Genomic DNA, 24,840 nt, shown 5'->3' with positions numbered 1-24,840 from the left:
TCTATCCTACCCTAATCAAAAGTCTGAAACTGAAGCAGGAGAGGTATACCTTTAATTTTTTCAGCTGTCCCTCCGTGTCAACTTCTAAAGAAGGAAACATTGACTTGTACTGGTGGGCCAGATTCTTGAATCTGTAAAATACCAACAACTTAACAGCAAATGTGCAGAACCTTTGAAATGTGTTTTAACAAATCTTGGCTATAGTTTGCAGAATGCTACTAAGCAGAGGAGAAGGTACATGGATTCCACGTGGGTTCAAGCAATATAGGATTTCTCAGCTGGTGAGGATGGTTTGATCTGTACCTATCTGTACCAGCTGAAGATCTGGGTTCCCACATCCTAAAATGCAGCTCATTTGAAACCACTGAAAGACCAAACTATATTTAAACAAAAAGCATAGGTAGCTACTAGGCATGTGCCTTAATTACTCCGAATCCAAATAAAGTACACCGTTGTGCTGGTGCCACTCAGAAGCAGCCATTTGTCATGCAGCTGTCTCCACATGGTAATGCACACTTCTGGTGTAGCCTCCTTTACAGGAAGTAGAGCCCCGTACTGCCCTGATGGCAGCTAGGACAGCACATGGGATACGGCCGGACATGTGCTTGTGGAGTGTTGGGAGGGGTAGGTCCTCCAAGCACCTTCCCCAGGAACTCTATTCGGAGCATCTAAAGCACAGGTCTTAGTAGCCACATTGGTCCATTAGATAAAAGTCCAAAAGCCATAGTGAGAACATTTTTTAAAAGCCTTGCTGGATCAGGCCCAAGATCTATCTAGTCCAGCATTCTGTTTCCCACAGTGGCCCACTAGATGCCTCCAGGAAGCCCACAACAAGGAGATAAAGGCATGACCCCTCTCCTGCTGTGGCTCCCCTGCAAATGACATTCGGAGGCATCCTGCCTCTGAACCAGGAGTCAGCCAGTAGCCTTCAAAACTAGTAGCCATTGATAGACTTGTCCTCCGTGAATCTGTCTAAGCCCCTTTTAAAGCCGTCCAAGCAAGTGGCCATCACCACCAGTGTTCCCTCTAACAGGGATTCCCAGATGCTTTTGACTACAACTCCCATAATCCCCATGCAAAAGCCATTGCAGCTGGGGATTCTGGGAGTTGTAGTCAACAACCTCTGGGAATTGCTGTTAGAGGGAACACTGATCACCACCACTGATACTGCCAGTAAGCAGTATCTTTGTTGGGACCAACTAAAATATTGCATGATGTTCAGCCTAAATAAAAGTTCTGGAGAACATAAAAGCCTACTGACTTCTTGGTGGCATCTGCAGATGGTCCTTTTAAAAGTATTGCCCTGCAGTGACTTTTTGGATTCCCCCCCACCCCAATAGACCAACAGAGCTGTTTACAATGTGCATGTTTTGGAGAAATCCACATTATCATCCAGGAGAGGCATAAAAGCTGAAAATCAGGAGTGGTTGTAAAAGTCCTAAGCACAGGAGGAAGATGATCTTCAACCACTTAATTTGGGGAGCAGCATGCAGTTATGCCAACCAACCATTAGGTAACGCTACTTAATTGGTCTTCTATTGACTCTGGATTTAGTGCAGCACCTAAAACAGATCCCCAGCGTTGCTAATGCAAAGATTACTGTGCTTCTGTTTATTTTCACTCTCTGCATTACAAGGGGACTTTGTGCTTCAATTAGTGACAAAGACAGATACAAATAAAGCCAAGTTGATATCAGATTTTATTTGTCTTTCCCTCCTTTTCTTTCTTACTGATGACTGTGCATTTTGTGGGACATGTTTATGTTTTTATTATTATTGTTCAATTGTTTTTAACTGGCTTAATTTGGTTTCAATTGTTATCTTTTTGTAAACCACCTTGAAATATATTCAATAGGCAGTATATAAGTGTACTAAATAATCAAATACGATATATTATACATATTATTCTATGTAGTTGTATCTTTTTGTTTGTTGGTTCTAAATAAACAAACACCATATTTCAGTCCTTATTGTGCACTTTCAGAGGGATACCTTGAAGAAAATTCATTGAAGTCCGAAAGAAGATCGCAAACACGAAGCCCCGTCCGCGCAGCTTTGGAAGAATAGGTTGGGCCAATTCCTTTCTTTGTCGTGCCAATGCTAGCAAAAAGAAGAAATGTGTGTTCAGATGTTGGCAATCAAGCCTTATAGCACTGCTGGCATTTTTAATACAGGGAGTCCCCAACTTACAAACTAGTTGCATTCTAAAAGTTGGAATGTTCATAACTCGGAACGCATGTAAGGGAGCCAGCGTGGTGTAGTGGCTAGAGTGCCAGACTAGGACCGGGGAGACCTGAGTTCAAATCCCCATTCAGCCATGAAACTAGCTGGGTGACTCTGGGCCAGTCACTTCTCTCTCAGCCTAACCTACTTCACAGGGTTGTTGTTGTGAGGAGAAACCTAAGTATGTAGTACACCGCTCTGGGCTCCTTGGAGGAAGAGCGGGATATAAGATGCAAAAATAGTAATAAATGTATGTCGGAAGTGTCCAAAAGCATACTTTACATCTGACAACTAAAGGAACAGAGGTTTCTACCTAAAGTCTTGCCATTTCAGGTTTCAGGTCAGCCACTTAGAGAATAGCAGTAGACTTTGGTGCGCGCAGGAAGTTAAGTGCCCATTCAAGTCTCTTGCTTCCTTGCAACTCCATCCTGCCAGGCTTCACATCCACCACCAGGGGTCAGTCAAGAGTCTTTGGGAAATCCCCTTCTTAGGCAACGGACTAATTGCTTTCTTTTGGCAAAGAAACTTACAAACTAGCTTACCTCACTCCATAACAAACAATGCACAAGGTCAGAAGGTAGTGCACCTGAAAGTGAAGGTGACTTTCCTGCCAAGCTGTACGTGCCAACTTCTGAGGGTGCCGTGGGTTTGCTCGTTTTCATTACCTCACTCCCATATCTTTCAGGACTGTTTTAAATAGGTCAGCTGGGTATCACTTTCCAGCTCACTGACCTATCTAATATAACATCCAGCATAGGAGGCATGACAGAAGCAGAGTGGGAGGCAGAGAAGCACAACAGCTAAGAGAGGTGTATTAACTATATACTAACTAAGGCACCATTGGGAGTAGTAGTAAGAGGTTTTGTTCCTATTTAGGAGGACCCTGCCTATAATTAGAGGAATTTCCTCCATTCATGTGCCATTCAGACACTGGTATCTTGACACACAAACGATATAGAACAATGGCTATGTGAAGCTTCCATATTCAAAGGCAGTATACCCCTGAATAACAGCTGCTGGAGAGCAACAGCAAAAGGCTACTGCCTTCATTTTATTTATTTTTACATTGATATCCCACTCTTCTTCCAAGGAGCCCAGAGTGGTATACGTGGTTATGTTTATCTTCACAACAACCCTGTGAGATAGGTTAGGCTGAGAGATAAGTGACCAGCCCAAAGTCACCCAGAGAGTTTCATGGCTGAATGGGGATTTGAACTCAAGTCTCCCTGATCCTAGTCCAACACTCTAACCACTCTCAGGATGGCTTTCATGCCTTGCTTGTGGGCTTCCAGGAAGCATATGGATGGCCACTGTGGGAAACAGGATGCTGGATGAGATAAGTCTAATGGTATGATCCAGCAGGGCCTTTTTTTAATCTTACCAGGAACCCTAGATACAGATATGTTGCCTGAAACTTTGTGCAGGAGATGCACCCACATAATGCATGGACACACTGCAAGTAATGAACTCCGCACAGAGAATCCAGAAGAGAGTGCTACTAAATTTGTATTTTAAAAGTGTTCTGTTATTTCCCCCCACCACAGTTTATTTGTGGAGATTTTATTAGCATTATGACCACTATTAGTACTATTCTTACAACTACTACTACTCAAAATGCATTTGTAGTACCAGACTGTCCAGTGTGGTCTAACCACGCACTACGGAGGTTACATCTACCTACTGACCCTTTAATCACCCATTCCCTTCACTCTGACCATGGAATTCCTGTGTCAGTCTTCCAAGTACTACTATCCCGGATAACAAGGCACATATTGTGTTATGTGCCATATGTATTCTTACGACCCTATGCCAAGTCTTATAGCAGGTATACCAATATATACAATTACTTTTTCCCCTCTTGTGCTTGCCGCTGCACTTCTTGAAGTCCATCAACTGCCTGGTGAAAGTCAAAGACTGTTCAGCAGAAGAAAAGTCACAGGAAGAAGAATCAAGGGAGACAAAAACAGAAGTTTGGTTTTCAAACATCCCTCTCTCTCTCATAGCGCACAAATATTATTTAAGTGGCAAAAGAGCCAACTTAAAATTATTATTATTATTATTATTTATTAATAAACTTTATTTGTTAGCCATCCTATAACAAATTATTCTCTGGGCAGCTCACAACACAACAGTAAAAAACATCCAATAAAAACACATAAAACAAGAAAAAACATGTTACAATATAATACAACACACTTTAAAAACTTTTTTTAAAAATCAATTTTTAAAAGCCTGAGTGAACAGAAAAGGTCTTCACCTGGCATCTAAGAGAACAAGGTGACAATGCCAGGCAAGCCTCACTGGGGAAGCTATTCCAAAGATGGGGTGCCACCACCAAAAAGGCCCTCTCTTGTGATTATTAGCAAGGCATACATGTGATCTGGGCAGTTTTGGGTAACTTGTTTTTGGACTGCAACTCCCATCATCCCCGGCCACAGTGGCTGAAGGCTAGCTATGACAGGAGTTGTAGTTCAAAAACAAGAAGTTACTCAAGACTTGATATGGAGGGTGGGGGTGGAATTTCCAGCTTTTATTTGTTGCATTGAGTATATTCAGATAAGGACGATCATATTTTGTGTCGCAAAAGCACAAACTCTGCACCAACAGAGTTCTTCCAAGGCGGAAGAGGGCTGACTGTCTGCTTGGACCGCCTGATCACCGCTACTTACCAACATGTGCTCTGTCTGATATAATGAGTCTTTTCTCCCAGTCTCTTAAACCTGTCACAAATACAACAGCAACGGTTACAAGGTTTTTGTTCCCAGCAGTTTGTAAGACTCAGCAAGGAGTTTAATCCGTTTTCTTGCAGCTTTTAAAATCATTCTTAAAAACCAAACTAAACAACATCACCACCACCACCGGGTAGTGCCCAAACACAAGTGGAATGGCCCTTCCACATGTGCAAGGCAGTCTCCCCTTCCCCACCAACTCCCTCTCCCCGGCAGCCCTCCCTGTACACCCCATTGCTCTGGGAGGAGCCTCTGACCTTCAAGAGCGACCTTCAGGAGCACAGGGGCCTACAGTGGGGAGAAGAAGGAACACCCGGTTGTGTGAGCAAAATAAGAGGCCTCATGTGGAAAGGACCCAGTACTGGGGGGGGGGGGGGGCAGGACTCCACTATGGACTTTTGACGAAGTCCGTTTTTCCACAAGCTTAAAGTTCACCGAGTAAGGAGCCCCAGAAGGGTGTTTCACAACTCTCTTCCCAGCAATATCCAGCCAGCAGCAAAGGGCAGAATTGCTGCCACAGTCCAGCTCCTGGAAAGCCTCTTTCATCTATCACTGAAGCTGTAAAATGCACACATAAAGGCGCCGGTATGTGCTTGAAGCATTAATATGTTACTTGTTGCACACAAGGGGCCTGACTGCGTGGCAGTATTTCTATGCCATTCTGATTTGCAGTTATGTAGCATCAAAAGGGACTTTGTATAGATTTAGCTACGGAGGGCGACATCTGGAGCAAACTTCAGTGGCAATTTATCACTAGCGTAGGCTGCAACTGCAAGCAGCAGGACAGAGGCAGGCTCTCAGCAGCACCCACCCACCGGCCACACCCCTTGCGTCAACATCAGGCGCATGCCTGTGCAGCACCAGGAAGGGGAGGATGTGTGGCCCCTTCCCCATTCCCAAGTGGCACGTCGTTTTCAAGCTGGGGAGGGGGGCACTTTCTTTCTCTCCCTCGCTCCAAGTGAAGGAGAGAGAGAAGCTCCCAGCTGGTGACTGGAACGGAATGGACTCTTTATTTCGGTCATTGACCGGACAAAAATACGACACAATAGATAAGTCGTAACTTCCAGCAATTGTGATTCTGCCAGTACTTTCACCATTTTCAATATAACGATATATAGTACAATTGACACTCATGGTTTTACCAATTGCTTCCTTACACAGCTTGCAATGTAGCAAAATTTTGCCACCTTGGTGGAAACATTAATATCACTGTCGGACAAAAGGAGTTGTTACCCAAAACTCGGGTCTAAGCCTGGCAGTGCTAAGCCAATTGCGGACACAACCAGAGGGAGAGTGTTTTCAAAAAGTTTATTTCTCTGCAGAGAAAGGCCCCTTCAGGGATAAGTTCTCAAAGTGAAGGAGCGCTGAGCAAAAACAGCTCAGAGCGTATATACAATGTTTCAAGCATTACGACACACAGTACAGTATTTTTTCATCAAACAATCATGACAGGTAGTTTCTGCCTAATTAGCAACTTCAGAGACTTGAATTATTTGCACCATAAAAACTTTGGCCCTCTTTATCTATGCTCTTCCTTATCACCAGAAACATTCCTGCTTCTTAGCCTGGTTTCTGTATCTGAGGGAGAACATGTATACCTTCAGTAACTCAAGGTCTCAAGAAGGGTGAAAGCAAGTTCAGACTGCAAAGGGGCCTCTAATAGTAGGATTATACAAAATGGAATAACTTTGGTTCACTAACTAGATATAAAAATGGTGCTGCCTTGGTTAATAGAGAGACACATAAAAGGCCAATGGCCTACCTGGGGATCTAGACAAAATAGGTGACAAAAGTCCTAACCAAATACCTCTATAAAATAAACAGTGAAGCAACATATGATCAATTGTCTCAATCGCTCCTGACTGAAACAGGTATAAATGTTGGGCAAAAGGAATACCAAGACAGTGACCCTCTAGGACAGCTAAGGGCAGCGCATTAAAGCATGCCAAGGCAAATGCCCTTCTTTAGTTTGCAAGAAGAAGCTCATATAAATATTTAGCTGGTCTGTGAGGGTGAGTTGCATTACCTAAGAAAGGTAAGTGGCTGACTCGGGCCCTGTCTTCCTGAGTCACTATGTCCCAAATCCACTGCTTAATTATCTCCTTGGCTTTTAAGATCCCTACAGTGAACTAAGTCCCAGCTGGGAGCAGGCAAATGGCCCCATGTCACACTCCCACCCTGTGTTCATTGGCTGTGTGCGGAGGGCAGGGGTGTCGTGGCGGCCTGCAGACCCCGGCAACCCAGGGTCATCGGTCACCTGTTGTCCAATGGCGGCTACACCACTGTTGCCTAATATGCAAAGTTTTGACAAAACACACCATGCTGGATTTAATTGTCTCTGCTCACAATTAAAAATTCTCAAAACAGACCAGCCCAACCAAAGCGCAGTGGAGCAAAACAGAAATTATGTTGTCGCTGTTTCTTGAAAATTTTGCGCAGTCTGCTTACTCATTGGGGTTTGGATGTCATGTTTAAATCTATGGAATGCATACAGTACTGTATGTTGAGTTTCCAAGCAGCTAAGTTACTCCCACCTTTTTCCTTTGGCCAGGATCCAAAGGACCATGCAGCCAGTTCCACTTGCCCGGGGAGGTTTTGGGCTTGTTTTTAGCAAACAGTAGGCACCCATTCTATGTAGCAAACAATTTTCTTTAAAACAGAGGATATTCCAAACCACGTGACATAGGGGTCTCTTTTCAGAGAGCAAGAAAACTGAGCTGGTGGACATGGTCTTGGGCACAACTAAAGACATTCTCTGGATCCCAAATACTGTCTCTTGAGTGAGATAAGGCAACATAATTTGGTCACAGAAACAACTACTGTACTGACATAAGAGCATTAGAAAATCCCTGCTATATCGGGTCAAAAACACATGCAGCATCCTGCCTCATGCAGTGATCAACCAGATGCATCTGGGAAACCCACAAGCAGGGGAAAAGGAGGGCAAGCAACTAATGTTACAGTGTACTTTTTTGTGTTATGCATTCAGTTAGAGATCCTCAGCTGCATTAGTAAAGATAACAGAAGAGACTTGTGGGACTGTAAACACTAACAAAGCTATTGTAGTATAGATTTTTGTGGACTACAGACCACAAAAACAAATCCTACAACAGGCTGATTCAGACATCATGCCAACAGGGTTTATTTCATCCAACTAGGATGAGTTTGTACATTTGAACCATGGTTTATTTTGGGCAGAATTAGAACCCAAGTTTGAAGTTAGTTAGCTTGCCCTATCCATGGTCTCACAAGATGTCCTAAGATGCAATCATGCTTTAATTTTGGTTTATTTCAGTAGCTCCACCCTTGGAAGGCTCTAACAGAGGACCTAGATCATGGGAGGCACGGAGAAGGAATGGAACCCAAACCATGACATGGTGAAACAAATCAAGATTTGGTTATCACCTGTGGAACCAATCCAAATTTATTAAATAAACCTCTGTTTAAATTTAGCCATGGCTCTGTGCCACGTCTGAACCCACCCAAAAATGTGCTATAGGACTCCTGTCCTTTTTGCTGAAAAAGACTAACCGATCTACCCCTATGGTGGTGGTTTCCATTAGCTCTTCTTGCCCCTCCAAAAAAAAGTTTATGGTATGAAAAATAAACTTAAAGGCCTCAGGCCCAATCTGTAAGGGGCATCTAACGATCATTTTTATACAGCACAAACAGATTGTACAAAGAAGTTGAAGCACAGGAAAAGAAACAACATAAGGAAAAGCAAGGGGCCATGTACAGGGATGAGTGGAGCTTTGTAGTCTCGTGCCTAGATCCAGAGAAAGTCCCTTCCAAAAGAATGCAGCTTGGGCCAGGACACTTGGTTCAGATTCAACCCCCAGGCCATAAGATCTCTGCTGGATGCACCATTTGTCACTGCTGGAGAACTTTTAGAATCTTATCTTCTCTGCTTAATTGCCACTACAGGTAAAACTTGTCTTTAAAAAGACATTGATACAACAAACCTTTTTTCTCATTTTTTTCCGCTTCTTCAAACAAGCCTGGTAAATGTATAACAACGCCATTACCTAAGCACAATACACGAAAGATACACTGTAAGAACAGGAAATCAAACTGTCATACTTTGCACTAACACACAAAATGTAAAAACACAGGCAACTGCCTTCTACTTAATTCAGGCAATGGATTGGATCAGAAGGTTTTCCAAGTTATTCTGTCTGAAGTCTTAATTTGAGATGCTACGGAGTGGACCAGAGGCATTACATATGTCTTTGACCTTTAGAAAACAACTGAAGACACATCTCTTTGGCCAAGCTTTTTAGCTATTTAGTGGTATTTTTATGGGTAGCTATTTTAATTTGAACTTTTATATGTTTTAAATTGTTTTAAAATTTCCTGCTTTGTTTTAATGTTGTTAACTGCCTAGAGACTTCGGAAGTGGGCAGTATATAAATATGCTAAATAAATAAATAAATATACAAAACATGTATTCTAACCACTGTGTGTGTCGCTCCATGGTCATCACGGGTATAGAATGCATGCAAGGTAGAAACGTTATGTTATTATGTATTAGCTATTTAGCAATGCATGCATTATTGCTGTATAATACCCACAATCCTATGTAGTTATTCAGGTTTACTTTCGGGCATCTCCAGGTAGGGTTGAGAGAGATTCCTGCCTGAAACCTTGGTGAGCTGCTGCTAGTCAGTGTAGACAATACTGAGCTAGATGGACCAATAACTGAACTCTGTATAAGGCAGGTTCCTAAACCAATGCCAAAAACCGAAAAATAAATAAGTACCAAGATGATAATAAGATATATTATTGGTTTTCAACTCCCATAATCCTAGGCCTCAATGGCCCTTGGCCAAAGGGGTTTAGGATTATGGGAGTTTAGGATTATGGGAATCAAAAGGGTGGGCGGGGGGGAGACACAAGATTCCTCCTCTAGCTGAGAGGATTCCCTAGTAGGCTGCTACTATCCCCTTTTAATAAGATTGGATTCAACCTTCCAAGGGAATATTCTGGGAGAGTAAAGTGGAAAACCCCTCCATACAAGAAAGGCTTGAGCAGTCTTAGGTCTTCAAGAGCATGTGACTAGGGCAGGACCCAATCAGGAGTGACACTCTTTAACAACAAGGATTTATTAATAACTGGATGACAAGGAAAACTATAGAGGCATCACAGTCACTGCTTCCATTCATAGTTCCTCCCACAAGAACTACAAGAACCATGCAGTCAGATCCAAGCACTTGAACAAAAATAAATTCCCTGAAATGTCTAGCTAAACTGGTCCCTATCCTCCCTATTAACTTCCAGGTAAGGAACTTCAGTTGATTACCAGACCAAGGCTGTTAGACTCCCTTTGACCTACAGTAGTTTATGATCAGACCTCCTTTAGAGGCCTCCAGGGAAGAACAGAATGCACCACTCCTCACTCCTCTATAGGCTGTTGTCTAGTAAGCCCTGCCCCTCACTCTGGATTGGGTCACAGAGATTTGATTCTCCCAGGCTTCATTCCTTATTTGGAGAGGCCCACCTTCCAAGCAGTTACTGAGGCTAGGGATGTGCATGAACCTGTTCAGAGGCCCTTTTATGAGCCTCCGAACAGGTTCAAACACCGGGCGGTTTGGAGGCTCAAAGGCAGGGGAGGGTACACTTACCCCCTCCCTCCACTCCCCCTGCCCCACTTGTGCTCCATTTGTAAAAACACCGTGGTGCTGGCAGCATGCCTTTCTGCCACCCCGTTCCTTCCTTGGCCAGAAGTGCAACGTGCGCACGCGCATGCCCAGCATGCGTATGCGCACCCAGCACTTCCGGCCAAGGGGGGAGCGGGGCGGCAGGGAAGTATGATGCTGCCCCGATGGAGTCCTTACAAAAACGGAGCACCGGTGGGAGAAAAGCGGAGGGAGGGGTAAGTGCACCCTCCCCCGCCTAAAGTTGTCCCATCCCTGCCTTCAATCCGGCCCCTACTGGTTCTGTGCACAATCCTAACTGAGGCCTACTCCTCCCTCAAGCCTGAATATCATTAGAGAGTTGAAGTCCAACATCTGGGGACCCAAGTTTGAGAACCCCTGGATTACTGCTTTACAATATATTTTGCATCATTCCTTCAGCACCCTTGAAAATGGGAACACAAGTCAAGCAGGTGCTTGAACTTTACAAGCAGAATTATGTCCCGACTGTGTGCACCAAATTTCATCCTGACACTGCCATGTCAGGGGAGTTAAGAACATAGGAAATTGCTTTTTACCGAGTCAGACTCTTGGTCCATCTAGCTCAGTACTGTCTACTCTGACTGGCAGCAGCTTTCTAGGGTTTCAGACAGGGCTATTTCCCAGCCCCACATGGAGATGCACCTGGGACCTTCTGCGTGCAAAGCAGATGGCCCCAACCTATGTACTGTGTGACAAACCAACAAGATGGGCTAGTTAAGCCAAATGGGCCGATTAAACCATACTTCACTTGCCCAACTGAAGAGGAGATTTGCATGAGAGGAATTAGGGCATTTATTCTGCCTGGCGCACCAGTCCAAGGTATGTGTTTCTACAATTACAGGCAGAGCATTTTTTCTGCCAAAACAGCTAGTGAGTGGAAAAGTACAGCCTCCTATAATCACGCCAGTCCAAATGCATGATTAATACCATCTTCTAATAGCTCGTGTTTGTCTATTATAAGCATTGCCCGTGAACACCAGGTAGCTCTCATATGAGCAAACAGTTGCCAGGTAGAGATAGATTTGTATCAGGGCTCCAATGTGCACGCAAAAGGTTATATACATAGACACACACTCCTCTGATCCAAATCACACACGCACACAGCTGCTTTTTGAAACAGGGGGAAATGTCACTTACCAATGAGAGAAATTGCCTTGGTATTAATTATGCCACTAGGAAAAAGGTGAAAATCATATTCTTTCCCATCAACAACCACTGTATGGCCTGCATTATTTCCACCCTGCCAAAAATAAAAAGACAGAAATGTTAATTTGAAGCAAGTTAATCCCCATCTACAAGCAGTAAAGAGTTTACCAGTTTGGACTGAAATTCTGTGCCTGACTTTTAGAAATACATTTAGCCCACTGATGTCATGGAGATTCAGCAAACCCACGTCTGTTCAGGATTATTTTTTTGCCTTAGCTACACAATTGCATCACTATTATTAAATATATTTCCAATTGCTGTGCTTTCCCATCTGTTGCCTTATGGGTTTTTGCTGGGCCCACGTTAGAAAAATGACAAGCTCTCTTTCCCTCAGACGAGGTCCTATCCTTGGGTCCCCAAATGTTGCTGGATTACAATTCCCATCATTCCCAACCACAATGGCTGAAAGTTGTTGTAGTCCAACAACACCTGGGGACCCAGTGTTGGAAACTCCTGTCCTAAGGCAATTCAAGTATTTGCATTAGAGAATAGGGTCCTACTTGAAATTAAGGAGTGATGTTATGAGATGGTTCTACAGCAAATACCGTCTCTATTTTGGACAACTTCATCATAAAAAATGATTCTGGGAGAAAATTGTGCGGTAGATAGATATATAAGCCTTATTTGGACACTGAGGTCATGCACACAACCTCGCTGGGGAGGGTGGGTGAGCTGCATATGAGTTGCAGCCATCCTCCCCTCCCTCACAAGCGGCAGGGCCACAAAGGGAAACGCTGGGAACAGGAGTCCTCCCCCGTCCTGCATCCCGGGGTGCTGTGGCTGCTCTTCTCCCCCCTGGCTTGCTGCCAAAAATGGCGGCAAGCCAAGGGAAGCTGTTTAACCCACTGGCAGAGGTTAAGCAAACCATACGTTGGCTCAATGCTGGGTTAAGAACTGGGGCTTGGCACAGGGGCAGCGCCCGGAGCAACCTCGCTTCTGGCACTTCACACGCACAGCTGAACCCAGGCTGGGCTGCCCTAGCCCGGGTTTGGCCGCCTGTGTGAATACCCTTGTCTTGCTGTGCCTACATTGAGAGGTACATGTTTTTGTATGAACAACTGTAATTGCATTCATTTAAAAACTGAACCTAGGTTTAAGCCCCCTCAAATGCAGGATACAGATAGGAAATGCAGATGTGTTTAATAGAACATGTGAATAACTGTGTGCGCATAGAGATCTGTACCTGTGTACACAGTACATACAAATGGTATGAGTGTTGAACATGGGGTGTGTGTGTGTGTGTGTGTAGGACTATAGTTAACTTGCCATTTAGGCAGAATTAATCCTCCAGCTTACTTTTCTCATTTTAATATTTTACTTATGCCTTTCCTATTCCCCAGTGGGAGCCCACATTGGCATGATTCTGCCTTGCTATATCAGGGACAGAGGTAAGACAACAGGGCTATCTCCAAGGGACTGGTTACCAACTAGCCTCTGTACCCAGAACTTTCTCCCTCAGTGGCCAGGCATTAAAGACAAACAATAATGTAACATCATGTTAAGAACTGGTATCTGGATTTACTTATTTTCCTCTTCACTCGACATTCTTTATTTTTATCACATCTATAAGACTGCATGCCGTTATTTTAAACTACAAACCACCTCAAGTGCCCTCCCAGAAACGAGTGTAGTAAATTTTATTACCAAGCTAATCTGTTCTTTATTCAGGTTCCACAATTGCAACCAATCATTAACCTGTTCTCTAATAGGGACTTAAGGGATTTAACTAAGGCTGATTTTTAGGAAGGATCCCTCTCAGTATCCATACTTACTACTACTTATATATTACTTTTCAACAAAGTTTCCAAAGTGGTTTATATAGAAAAATACATAAGATGGTTCCCTGTCCCCAAAGGGCTCACAATCTAAATAAGAAATATAAAGTAAACACTGCCACTGGAAAGATGCTGTACTAGGGCTGGATAGGGCCAGTTGCTCTCCCCCTGATAAATATAAAAGAATCACCACTTTGAAAGGTGCTTCTTTGTTCAGTTAGCAGGGGCCGACCCTTCCATAAGAACAGCCGTGCTGGATCAGGCCCAAGGCCCATCTAGTCCAGCATCCTGTTTCACACAGTGGCCCACCAGAGGCCTCTGGGGAGGCAAGAGGTTTGTGCATGCCCTCTCTCCTGTGGTTGCTCCCCTGCCAAATAAGGTCCAGATTCCTCTTACTCGTTTTTTGCTTTACATGTGTGGCTGGAATGTTAAGGAAAATGCCTCTTATTGCTGACAAGTCTCTCAGTCTCATCCCTACAATAATTCTTATGTAATCACTACAAAAAACTCACAAATCTTTTTTTCACACATTAGTCTTTTCACAACACTCCTTTGTTATAATTGGTTGCTTCCAAATTTTAAGAATGAGCCCACTTCTGTAGCAGATAGGTGCACAACCCTCAACAAGAAGTGTGTGTGTGGGTGGGGGGTGGGGGGTTGACATTAAACACACAAACACAGCATGCAGAACATCCCTAAACAAATATCTTTATTGAACTTGAAAGTGCATGCTGAGTATCAAAAGTTTAAATAGTTCTTGCTTGCACGTAGTCATCTCAACAATAATTGATTAATTAAGTGCCGTCAAGTGGTGTCCTTAGTGACCACATAGATAGATTTTATCCAGGATGAAAAACAAAGCCAAATCTAAATTGTTAAACTGTAGGAGAATGGAGCTGAACTACAGTTCTAACTGGAAAACACTACCGTAGTTTTCATCACGGGGAACAGACAAGTTACACGGTCCAAGAGGCCTGTTCATTGTTATGCAGACAATTCTGACAAGAGAAACCTTTTGCATTTCCCAGGTCTGCAAATCAAACAAAACAAAAAACAAAAAGAGAGGCTACATTCATTAGAATGTATGTTGGATTTTAAGATGGCTCTTCTCTCCTTTTTCTCACACATTATCTCAAGCAACCTGATTGAGATTAAAAGCATTTCTAGGTTTTTATAATCACTGGTAAAGCTGCTTCAGTTCCTTTGTATCAAATTATAGCAATATCCCCCAAGGAAATCTATTATCAGAGGATGAAATTTCTGCTGTTTTCCCGAAAAGCAGGCAATAAAGAGGATATAGCAGAAGACATTTCAAGTTAATTTTCAGTGGTTGACTTCCAATTGTTACCCAGGATAATAAACTTAGATTTCATGAAGGGCACTGAAAGCCTGCCTTGTTTTTCTTACAACGCTTTGGCAACTTTAAACTTGACCTTCTCATATAATACTGGTGATCCTGGAGCGGTTTTATCAGTACCCAAAGGAGAAGCCCAAGTTTAAAATAGCAAAGTCACCATGTAGTTTTAAATCCTTCACAGATGTAAAGGACTCTCTCAAGTGAGGCCCTTTTCTTCAGAGGCAAACGCCCAACAGATGCTCTCTCTAACTGCATTATAAACATTTCCCTCATTTTTAATATACGAAACTATAAATCATTTTCTTCCCTGATGGAATATTTCTGCTTAACTCTCAGGGCTGCCCAACTTCAGCCCTCCTGCAGATGTTGGCCTACAACTCCCATAATCCCTGGCTATTGGCCACTGTGGTTGGGGATTATGGGAGTTGTAGAACAAAAACAACTGGGGGGCCTAAATTGAGCAGGCCTGCGAGATTGGGGTTGTTACCTAGTCTTCTGTGGTTAACAGTAACCTTTCTATGCCGGGGGGGGGGGGAGAGATTTTATCTTATCTTTTAAACTTAGAACCAGACACCCTGTTGCTTTAAGTATTACTTGCAAGAATAAACCCATAGCTGTCCAGAGAACAATTTGTTATGGGGCAGCTAATAAATAAAGTCCATTATTTTTATTAAAATGCTGCACTATATGCCTGATATGCAAATGTTACCTGTCTGAGCTGTCTGTGGCTGAGCAATAGTAAAAAGACAAATGTTAGCAATGAAGACAGAAGTCCCTGCTGCAACTTGGGTCTTTCATATGCAACTTTTATCCCTCACCCCCCTCCCCCAGCCCCATTTTCTCCATGTTATTGTGGCAGGAGCTCTAATGCTCAGTCCCAGTTTCTATTCAAAACCATTGCCCCTCATAAAGCTTCAACTGATAAGGAAACCAGAGTTTTGCACACCTCCCATCCGAAACGCAGGAGGACTTGTGACTGTCTTGAAAGAATGTTTTTCAAATTTGATAAATTTCCCACTTTTTCTTCATGCTGTCCTCCCCATCCTCAGAGTTCTATTACCTCTGCCCACTAACGAGTCTGATGTATGTTAACTGTCTGAGCACATAAACATTCTGTCCCTGTGACTAATATGGGGCAAAAAAAGTTTCCCCTAAAGGTTTTATTTCTTTAGATTTTTTTGTACACTGAATTATCAGTGGGTCACCCTGAGTCTGCCAGTAACTCTCACTTGGCCTCAGGCACTCTGGTTCTATCCATAAGGACCCCAAATTTCCAAAATATCATTTGGAAATAGGGATTCCCAAATATATTCCAGTTTTCAACAAGAAGTTCCCAAAGCTGTACGTGCTTGTTTTTTCTTTGTTAAAAAACACATAGGAGGCAATCCCAATTGAGACCGGGGGGGGGGGGGAGGAAAGAGGGGATTAACCCTTTGCCCCCACTGGTGCACATGCAGATTCTCCCCCTCCAGCCCTCATTGCTGCTAGCTGACCAAGGAGAAAAGCTTCCACTGGTGCTGTGAGCTTTTCTCCAGCTCAAAGAGCAGCGACAAGGAGCAGACATTACAGTTGCAAGCATTCCATTGCACAAATAAGGGACACAAGAGGGCGAGTATTATGTGAGGGTAATCAGGTACCTGAGCAGCAGTGCTGCTGCATGCATTTTAACCACTTTCAACTCAAAGTAGTTACAACTTAGATTGCTTCTCCACTGCTTGATATAATCATGGTTAGCCGAACTGGGTGGGATGGAATTTGGTTTTCTAGAAAGAAGAACTGTTAGCCACTGTAATGGTACGTTTCGCACACGATCTAGTCATCACTTGCATGGCTTTCATGATCCCAATACCTGGAAAATGGCAAGTGAGCAAGTTGCCGAATGTTAATGTTGACGTTTTTGCTAATGTCCCCAATGCGGGGCTGCTGGCAATCCTAGGCTTACAGCCCACCAGAACCACAGAGTACTCCAGTACGGAGGGAGAAGGGAAAGGAGTTGAAGCTCATGGTCATCACCTTTATTTCATTATTAGAGAAAATAACTGGTTTTATCTGAGCAATAGGTTCTTCCCCTTAGCTGAAAATAAGGGATAAATGGCACCATCCTGTAAGGGACAGACAATTTTGACCTGAAATAAGGGGCATTCTTGCTAGTAAGGGACTGTTGGTAACCTGGACCAAGACCAAAGGCTTAAAGCAGGGATTCTCAAACTTGGGTCCTCAGGTGTTATTGGACTTCAACTCCCATAATCCCCAGCCTCAGTGACCTTTGGTTGGGGATTATGGGAGTTGAAGTCCAATAACACCTGAGGACCCAAGTTTGAGAATCACTGGCTTAAAGGCTCTTTCCCCACCAGATTTCCCCAGAATCTGTTCATTTCCCACAGCAGAGGCCATCACAAAGAATTCATTTGGCTTCTCTTGCAGTCTCCCTAACTTCTGCTGGCAGTCTGTTTACTCCGGTCTTCTAACTACCCCCTAGTCATGAAGCTGAAGAGGCCATCCAGATGACTAGTCCTCCCTTTTAACCTCACATGTGTCACAGAGCTGTTGTGATGGAAAAAATGAGGGTGGGAGAGGTCCTGTATGCTGCCCTGAGTTCCTCGCACTAATAAATATGGCACAGTGGGGAAAGCAACCTGCCTAGAGAGTAGGAGGCTGTTGGTTTGAATCCCCACTGGTATGTTTCCAAGGCTATGGAAAACACCTATATCGGGGAACAGAGATATGGGAAGGTGCTGAAAAGGCATCATCTCATACTATGTGGGAGGAGGCAATGGTAAACCCCTCCTATATTCTACCAAGAAAACCACATGGCTCTGTGGTTGCCAGGAGTCGACACCAACACGATGGCATGATCTTCCCTTTCTTTAGGACAAGCTATTCTTAAGTGTGTACACAGGATGTTTTAAATCCTAAACCATTTCATTACTCAGCTCATGATTCTGGAGAAGTGTGAATGACTACAGTATAGGCAATGTTCCATGTAACAGAGATTTCCAGATGTTGACTATAAGTCCCATCATAACCGGTTGAAAACCAGAACCGAGTCTGGTTTGGGCGAGCCCTTGATCCATCCAAGTTCGATGGCGAACCAGCTCATCCCTATTGCACAGTGTATGTTATCAGAAGCATTGGATAGGTGCCCTTGCAGACCACAATTTCTTCCTTTTCATGCAATATTTGTTATGCACGTGTGCATGCGCGCGTGCACTCCTAACTTAACAATGCTTCGACTGATTTGGACCAAGTTTGGCACAGTTGTAGTGCCACATAGAGGCACCTCAATTGCATATTTTGCGTTGCCATGCACCCCAATTCAAGATGGTGAGCGTGTGAACATGATGGAAATAGGCCAACTTACGAACTGCCTAACGAAATTGACCATACTTGGTATACATGTTTAGATCAAATCCCCATTCAGCCATGATACTTGCTGGGTGACTCTGGGCCAGTCACTTCTCTCTCAGCCTAAGCTACTTCACAGGGTTGTTGTGAGGAGAAACCTAAGTATGTAGTACACTGCTCTGGACTCCTTGGAGGAAGAGCGGGATATAAAATGTAAATAATAATAATAGAGTTCCAGAACCCACTTCAGGATGTTGACTGTGTCTGATTTCCTGCCCTCCGCAACAGCTTTGCAATGCCTTGACCAATTTGAATCAAACTTAGCACAATTGTAGTGCCCCATGGGGACATTTCAGTGGCATGTTTTATAATGACACAATTAGCTCACTGCCATCCTCCTCCATGCATGGCACACCCTGTTCTTACAGATTAGGCTCTGTTGACCAGTGTTTTACTGTACCCTGCATATTGCATTTGGTGTTTAACAACAAAAAATGTGTGAATTTGAAGATGGTAATTATCAATTAAAATTATAGTGAAAGGAAAATAAGCAGATTAGGTCTTACCAGAACTTCTTGTTCTGTTTCCAGTAAGCTTTTAATCTGTAAACTTGGTGTTTTAAACTGGGTCTAGTTCTTACATTGGTTATCTTATGCCCACAAAATTAGTATGATTATACAAACAATAAAAATGAACGTCCAATAAACTGAAAATGTTGGGCAAGATCCAGACTCATGGCAAAGCACTGTTGAAATTAATGGGACTTGTTGAGAGGACTAATTAACTAGTCTGAATGCTGCCTCTTCAGTTCAGCTCATCTGAAATGGCTAAGAATTCTAGTTTCACCTCTTACCTCAGAGGGATACCGAAAGCATTCTGTGCAAGAATCCATCCTGTTCTTGCAAATCTCTGGTAATTTGTTTCATTGCTGAAAGGTTCTTACTGCTGAGAAGCTTTTCTTATTGTGTAACCCAAATCTGCTTTCCTGAATTACAAGACATTTGAGGCCACTTGTCGTTTAAAAGAGAGATGACCCTTAGGCTCAGGTTTTCAGCCTTGGGTCCCCAGATGTTGGACTAGAACTTCCATCATCATCTGGGGACACGCACGCACACACGCACGCGCGCACACAGCAAAGCGATCTCATAAGGCTACCTTCCAAGAGGAAAGTAGGCTAAAAACTAAAAATTGTATCTACAATAACTACAATATAAATAAATTTTAAAAAATTAAAAACTGTTTCAGTGATGTTTTAAATAGAAGAGTAGAGAATCTGTATTTTAAATTTTAAAAAAACTTAATATTCAGAATAACTCAACCCAGAACAAGAACCAAACTAGAAGAAATTGAGAAGCCACCTCTTTATTATTCATTCTGTGCCATTAGTATACAGAGGTCTCTACTGCCAAGGAGCTTGCATGCTAAAGTATTATTTTTTTATTTACATTTTATACCCTGCTCTTCCTCCAAGGAGCCCAGAGCGGTGTACTACATACTTAGGTTTCTCCTCACAACAACTCTATGAAGTAGGTTAGGCTGAGAGAGACGTGACTGGCCCAGAGTCACCCAGCAAGTATCATGGCTAAATGGGGATTTGAACTCAGGTCTCCCCAGTCCTAGTCCAGCACTCTAGCCACTACACCACGCTGACAGTAGGGAAAGAGGAAGGGATAGATAAGGAGGGAAGAAAGTCAGCAGTACTCAAAGCTTGTTTACAGTTCAGAATGAGAATTGTGGCGATAAGCTCAAGGTCACAAGGAATAAAGGTGGTTTTAAGGAGAGATCTAGTTCCAATACCAGGACTGAGCCACCCTGGGAGAAGAGGACCTGAAGCAACAGAGTACAGTGAGGTAAGGTGGGGAAGGTTCAGCATCCACACCCCTCTTTTATCTAAAATAGAAAAATAAAAAATTACAACATCCCCAACTCTACTTCATAAACAAATGGGGCAAGCATGTGGAGCAAGCATGAGAATCAGCAAACATGGCTGCCCACCCCACCCTAAGACAGCTTCACATATAATGGTGGCCAGTTCACCAGTTCCACCAGCCACCAATTCCATGTGAGCACCTGGCAGAAGCTGCAAGTTCTACTCCAGGGATGCTGTGTGAATCCACCAATGTCAGGTGGTGAGCAGCATTTCCCTTGGGCAACCTACATCCGCCTCCAATTTCAAATCTTGGTTACAGATGTCGGGTGGTGCAGAAAAGTGTTGCTCTACAACCCAACATTGGCGGGTTCACACAACACATGTTGAGAGGAATTTGTGGCTCATGCCAGCCAGGGAGAAGCAGTTGGCAGAACCAGACTTGCTGCCATTACTTTGAAGCCACCTGTCTGACATCCAGAGCATCCAGGAGAATGCTTGGATGTGGAGAGCTTTCCTGTGTGCTCTGGAACACACATGCAGCTGTGCAAGAGGGAACATGGGGCCAGATACTGAAACAAACCACTGGTCCATGTAGCTCAGTATTGTCTACCGAGACTGGCAGCAAGGTTGCAGGCAGGCATCTCTCTCAGCCCTGTTGGAGATACTAGGGAGGGAACTTGGAACCTTCTGTATTCAAGCATGCAGAAAGATGCTCTTCCCAGCGCAGCACCATCCCCTAAGGGGAATATCACATGTAGTATCCTATTCAAATACAAACCAGAGCTTAGCACAGGGGACAATTCATGTTTGCTACCATGAAACCAGCTTTCCTCCCCACTAGATAGGGGTTGTTGGTTTTTTGCAGGGTGGGGGTGGTGAATTTTCATTTTTCATTCTCGCTTTGGAAGTGTCCTGTGTCACCTAAAAATATGCCTCTGAGGGTCACACGGCCTTCAGGGACATTTTTAGATGATATGCACAGGGCACTTCTGGAGCCAGAGCATATAAAACTCATTCTGCCCTACTGTGTGCCCAAGGATGAGCGACCAGGGCAGTACTGGGGAAGCTCTTCACTACACCAGTGCATCTTCCTGGCATGTTACCAGAAGCCTGCTCTGGGTTCCAGTCAGTGATCTTAGTGGTGTTTTTGAGATGAACCTATAAGCAAGCACAAACAGACACAGGGCAAAGCAACCAGGCACTTGAAACCAGGGTATATCCTAAGTCTCCCCCCACCTCACCCGCCCCAACCACACAAACAGCCACCAGCAAACCATCCACCTCGTGCAGCAGCACTTTTTGTAACCGAAATTACGACTACTACTTATAAGCCACTTTTCAACAAGAGTTGAAAAGCAGTTTACACAAAGCAGTTGACACAGAAAAACACAAGGTGGTTCCCTGTCCCCAAAGGGCTAACAATCTTTACAAAACATTAGAGACACCAGCAACAACCACTGGAAGGATGCTGCGCTAGGGCTGGATACAGAGAGTTGCTCTTTTTGCACTTGCCCCCCACCCACCCTGCCACGTATGAAAGAATCCCCACTTTTTAAAAAGGTGCCTCTTTGCTCAGTTAACAGAGAACAGGAAAGAAGGAAGGGGGAAATGAGAAATGGCACTTTACTGTGTTTGGTTTGCACTGCTATGCACCTAAAGTAAAGTGTGCTGTCAAGCCAATTTCGACTCCTGGCGCCCACAGAGCCCTGTGGTTTTCTTTTGGTAGAATACAGGAGGGGTTTACCATTGCCTCCTCCCACGCAGTATGAGTTTATGCCTTTCAGCATCTTCCTATATCGCCGCTGCCCAATATTGATGTTTCCCATAGTCTGGGAAACATACCAGCAGGGACTCAAACAGGCAACCTTCTGCTTGTTAGTCAAGCATTTCCCCGCTGTACCACTTAAGGTGACGCTATATACCTACATACCCATATTTACCCGAACAGAAGGTGACCCTGAGTTTAAGACAACACCTTTTAAAATACGGGTTAGATGTAGGTTATGCTATTTACTTCAAAGGAAAAGGACCCTGAATTTAGGACAGCCCCCAAAATCCTAACATCAAATAACCGGGGGGGGGGACCTCATCCTGGATCCAAGTACAGTATGCTGTTTGAACAGAGTTCAATCTAAGTCAGTTAGCTACTAGTTATTAACTAGTCAACGAATCAGTTCTGTAATATGCTGTTGATATAGTGGTATGAAGACACAAAGAAAATTGCATTCATCTTCATTTAACCTTTTTATCTCCCCCCCCCTTCATTTTTAAGGAACAACCAACCACCTGTCAAACCTCATACACCCAACTGCACCGATGCTCACTCCACACAGCCTAAAGCATGCCAAGCTGCACATTAGAAGAAACCACGTCGCTCAGTGCTGAGCTCCCGGTCACCTTCAGGAACCTTTCTTGCAAGAGGCCGTCACCTGACACCTGCTGCAAGCTCCCACCACCACCTGCCCCCACCATGTGCCACTGTCCAGACACTCCCAGCTCAGGCCTCTGCCATGCCTGTCTGGCCCTTGGGATCTGGTGTCACTTATCGTCAAGGGTCAGCTGTTTCTATTTTTAACTCTGGATGAAGGCTGTGAGCTTTTCTGCATCCTCTGCCCAAGTGGCATTAAAACTGCAGCTGGTGTTAAGGAGCTGGTGTTAAGGAACTTCCCTCTGCAGGACAGCAGCTGTTCAGGACAAGAAAGAGTGCAAAATACTGAGGTGGGAGGGGAAGAGAGTATGCACAAGGAGGAAGAAAGATATTGGATAAATTGAGGAGATGGGGACAGTTAAAAGACAAAAGAAATGCATGAGAAACAAATAGGTAAACTGAGAAAAAGATTGGGGTTAAAGTATACTCAGTGGCTCAGCACTTGCCAAGAATACAGAAAGTCCTAGGTTCAACCTCTGGCATCAACAGGTAGGGCAGAGAAAGACTCTGAAAGGCCCTGGAAAGCCGCTGCCAGTCAGTGTAGGCAATACTGATTTGGATGGAGCAGTAGCTAGACTCAGCAGCTTTACATGAAAAGAGTCCGGCGAAGCTGGGTCCAAGTTCCTGCACAGCCACAAAATGCACTGGGAGACGCTTCACCTAACCTACCTCACAAGGTTGTTGGGAGAACAGAGTGGGAGGAGGGGAAACTGCGTACTGTATGTCACCCTGAGGAGTAGAGCACAAATGTGGTCTTTGGAAAAGATAAAAATAAACTGATAGCAAATTGCAGTTTAAAGAAGAAGCAAGGGCTGTGGCATGGGGGGGGCTGGTGCGGAAAGAAAGGAGCAAAATGGGAAACGACTGCAGGAGTGAAAGGAGCATGGAGAGGAAACAGAGCGACGGGGGTGGGGGAGAGAAAGGGAAACCAAAGTCGGTGAGAGAGATTTAAAATAAAGTTAGGTGCTTCTTTTCATTTCCGGGGAGCAGTTAAAGGGAGCGAAGAGAATAACGGCAGGGCAGCAACAGTAAGAGGACAGCGATACAGAGAACAGCCGCAGGAAGTCCAGACAGCCCGCCGCCTTCAGCTCCTAGCAGCAGAACAGCCGAAAGGCAAAGAGCGACCTGAAGGTGGAAAGTCTTTACCGAGGGCAAAGGGAGGAGCGGGGGATGAATTCAGCAAGTGGGAGGAAAGGACGAGCTGTGTGTGACAGGGAAAGGAGCCCAGGGTTGCCAACTGTCCCCTTGCCTTCTCTCTCACACACACACACACAGAGCCTTGGTCCGTAGCAGTTAACAGGGGGTGGCAGAGACGCCAAGTCTCCATCCAGAGAGAAGCCACGCGCGCCGACTGCTGCAAGCCGGGCTGCTGGTTTTAAAGCACAGCCGCAGGAGCCGCCTAAGACGTTGGCAAGCCCGTCGTGGGCAGCCGAGGGAGGGAGCGCTGCGCCGCCGGCCGGCACCCACCTGGCACCTGCAGACGAGGTCGGCCTCGGTGGCCAGGAGGTCCACCACCTTGCCTTTGCCTTCGTCCCCCCACTGCGCGCCCAGCACCACCGTCACCCGGTTGCCGCCCGGCTCGCTCCGCAGCCGCTTCAGGCCGCCGCCGCCGCCTCCAGCCGCGGCGGCGGGGTGAGGGGCGCGGTCGTTGGAGGCTGCCGTCGCCGCTGCTGCAGCCGCTGCTGCCGCCGCTGCCCGGGTTCCCGACATGCCGCCCAAGAAGCCCTCGGAATGCCTCTGCCTGGCCCGCCGCTACGCCAGCAACCACTTTCCAGCGGAGCTGCCGTGCACGCCTTCGCCAACCAGCCAGCCCGCCCGCCCGCCCCTTGCCTTTTGGGGGAGCCGTGGGCCAATCAGGGCGGCCAGAGAAATGACGTCCAGGAGGAGGGCGGGGACTCAGAGGCCACACGCGGGATGGGCGGTTCTGTAGCTTGGTGAGCGCAGTCGCGAGTCGAGGAAGGGGATGGTCCCTAAAGACTCGCGGGTGGTGACCCTGGGGGTTGGGAGGAGGAACAGACACGAGGAAGTTCGCAGGCTACACAGACGCTTAAGGTTAGCCCTGTCCACATATTACGTTGTACCAAGGTACAGCTGTTTGTGTGAATGACTGTACCTGCTTTCAGAGGTGCAGCTAGGTAATTTTGGACCCTGGACCTAATTAGCTTCACCACCACCAGCACCACCCCTGCAAAATAAGCATCCTCTCCCACAGGTCTAGGCCAGAGCACATTTG

At 45.0% G+C, this 24,840-nt stretch overlaps 1 protein-coding gene across 3 annotated transcripts in view; it reads right to left on the bottom strand.

Annotated features, from left to right (window-relative positions):
* Positions 1 to 24,413, bottom strand: part of ADSS1 (adenylosuccinate synthase 1) — a 38,287-nt gene extending 13,874 nt beyond the window's left edge. For 2 of the 3 annotated variants that reach the window (XR_008308916.1, XM_053257349.1), the window contains exons 1-7: positions 24,075 to 24,413; positions 11,764 to 11,866; positions 8,914 to 8,976; positions 4,892 to 4,942; positions 4,070 to 4,136; positions 1,992 to 2,099; positions 50 to 131 (exon numbers count right to left, since the gene is read on the bottom strand). Coding sequence is in view for 2 of the 3 variants with exons in the window: in XM_053257349.1 (XP_053113324.1) it covers positions 50 to 131; positions 1,992 to 2,099; positions 4,070 to 4,136; positions 4,892 to 4,942; positions 8,914 to 8,976; positions 11,764 to 11,866; positions 24,075 to 24,317 (717 nt within the window). In the remaining variant the exon portion in view is untranslated. The remainder of the gene's footprint in view (positions 1 to 49; positions 132 to 1,991; positions 2,100 to 4,069; positions 4,137 to 4,891; positions 4,943 to 8,913; positions 8,977 to 11,763; positions 11,867 to 24,074) is intronic. The other variant, XM_053257358.1, reaches the window with a different exon arrangement.
* Between the last annotated feature and the right edge of the window lie 427 nt (positions 24,414 to 24,840).

Source organism: Hemicordylus capensis, chromosome 1 (genome assembly GCF_027244095.1).
Source record: "Hemicordylus capensis ecotype Gifberg chromosome 1, rHemCap1.1.pri, whole genome shotgun sequence".
Taxonomy (NCBI): Eukaryota; Metazoa; Chordata; class Lepidosauria; order Squamata; family Cordylidae; genus Hemicordylus; species Hemicordylus capensis.
The sequence above is the reverse complement of the archived record's forward strand: the minus strand, read 5'-3'. Positions and strand labels throughout refer to the sequence as shown.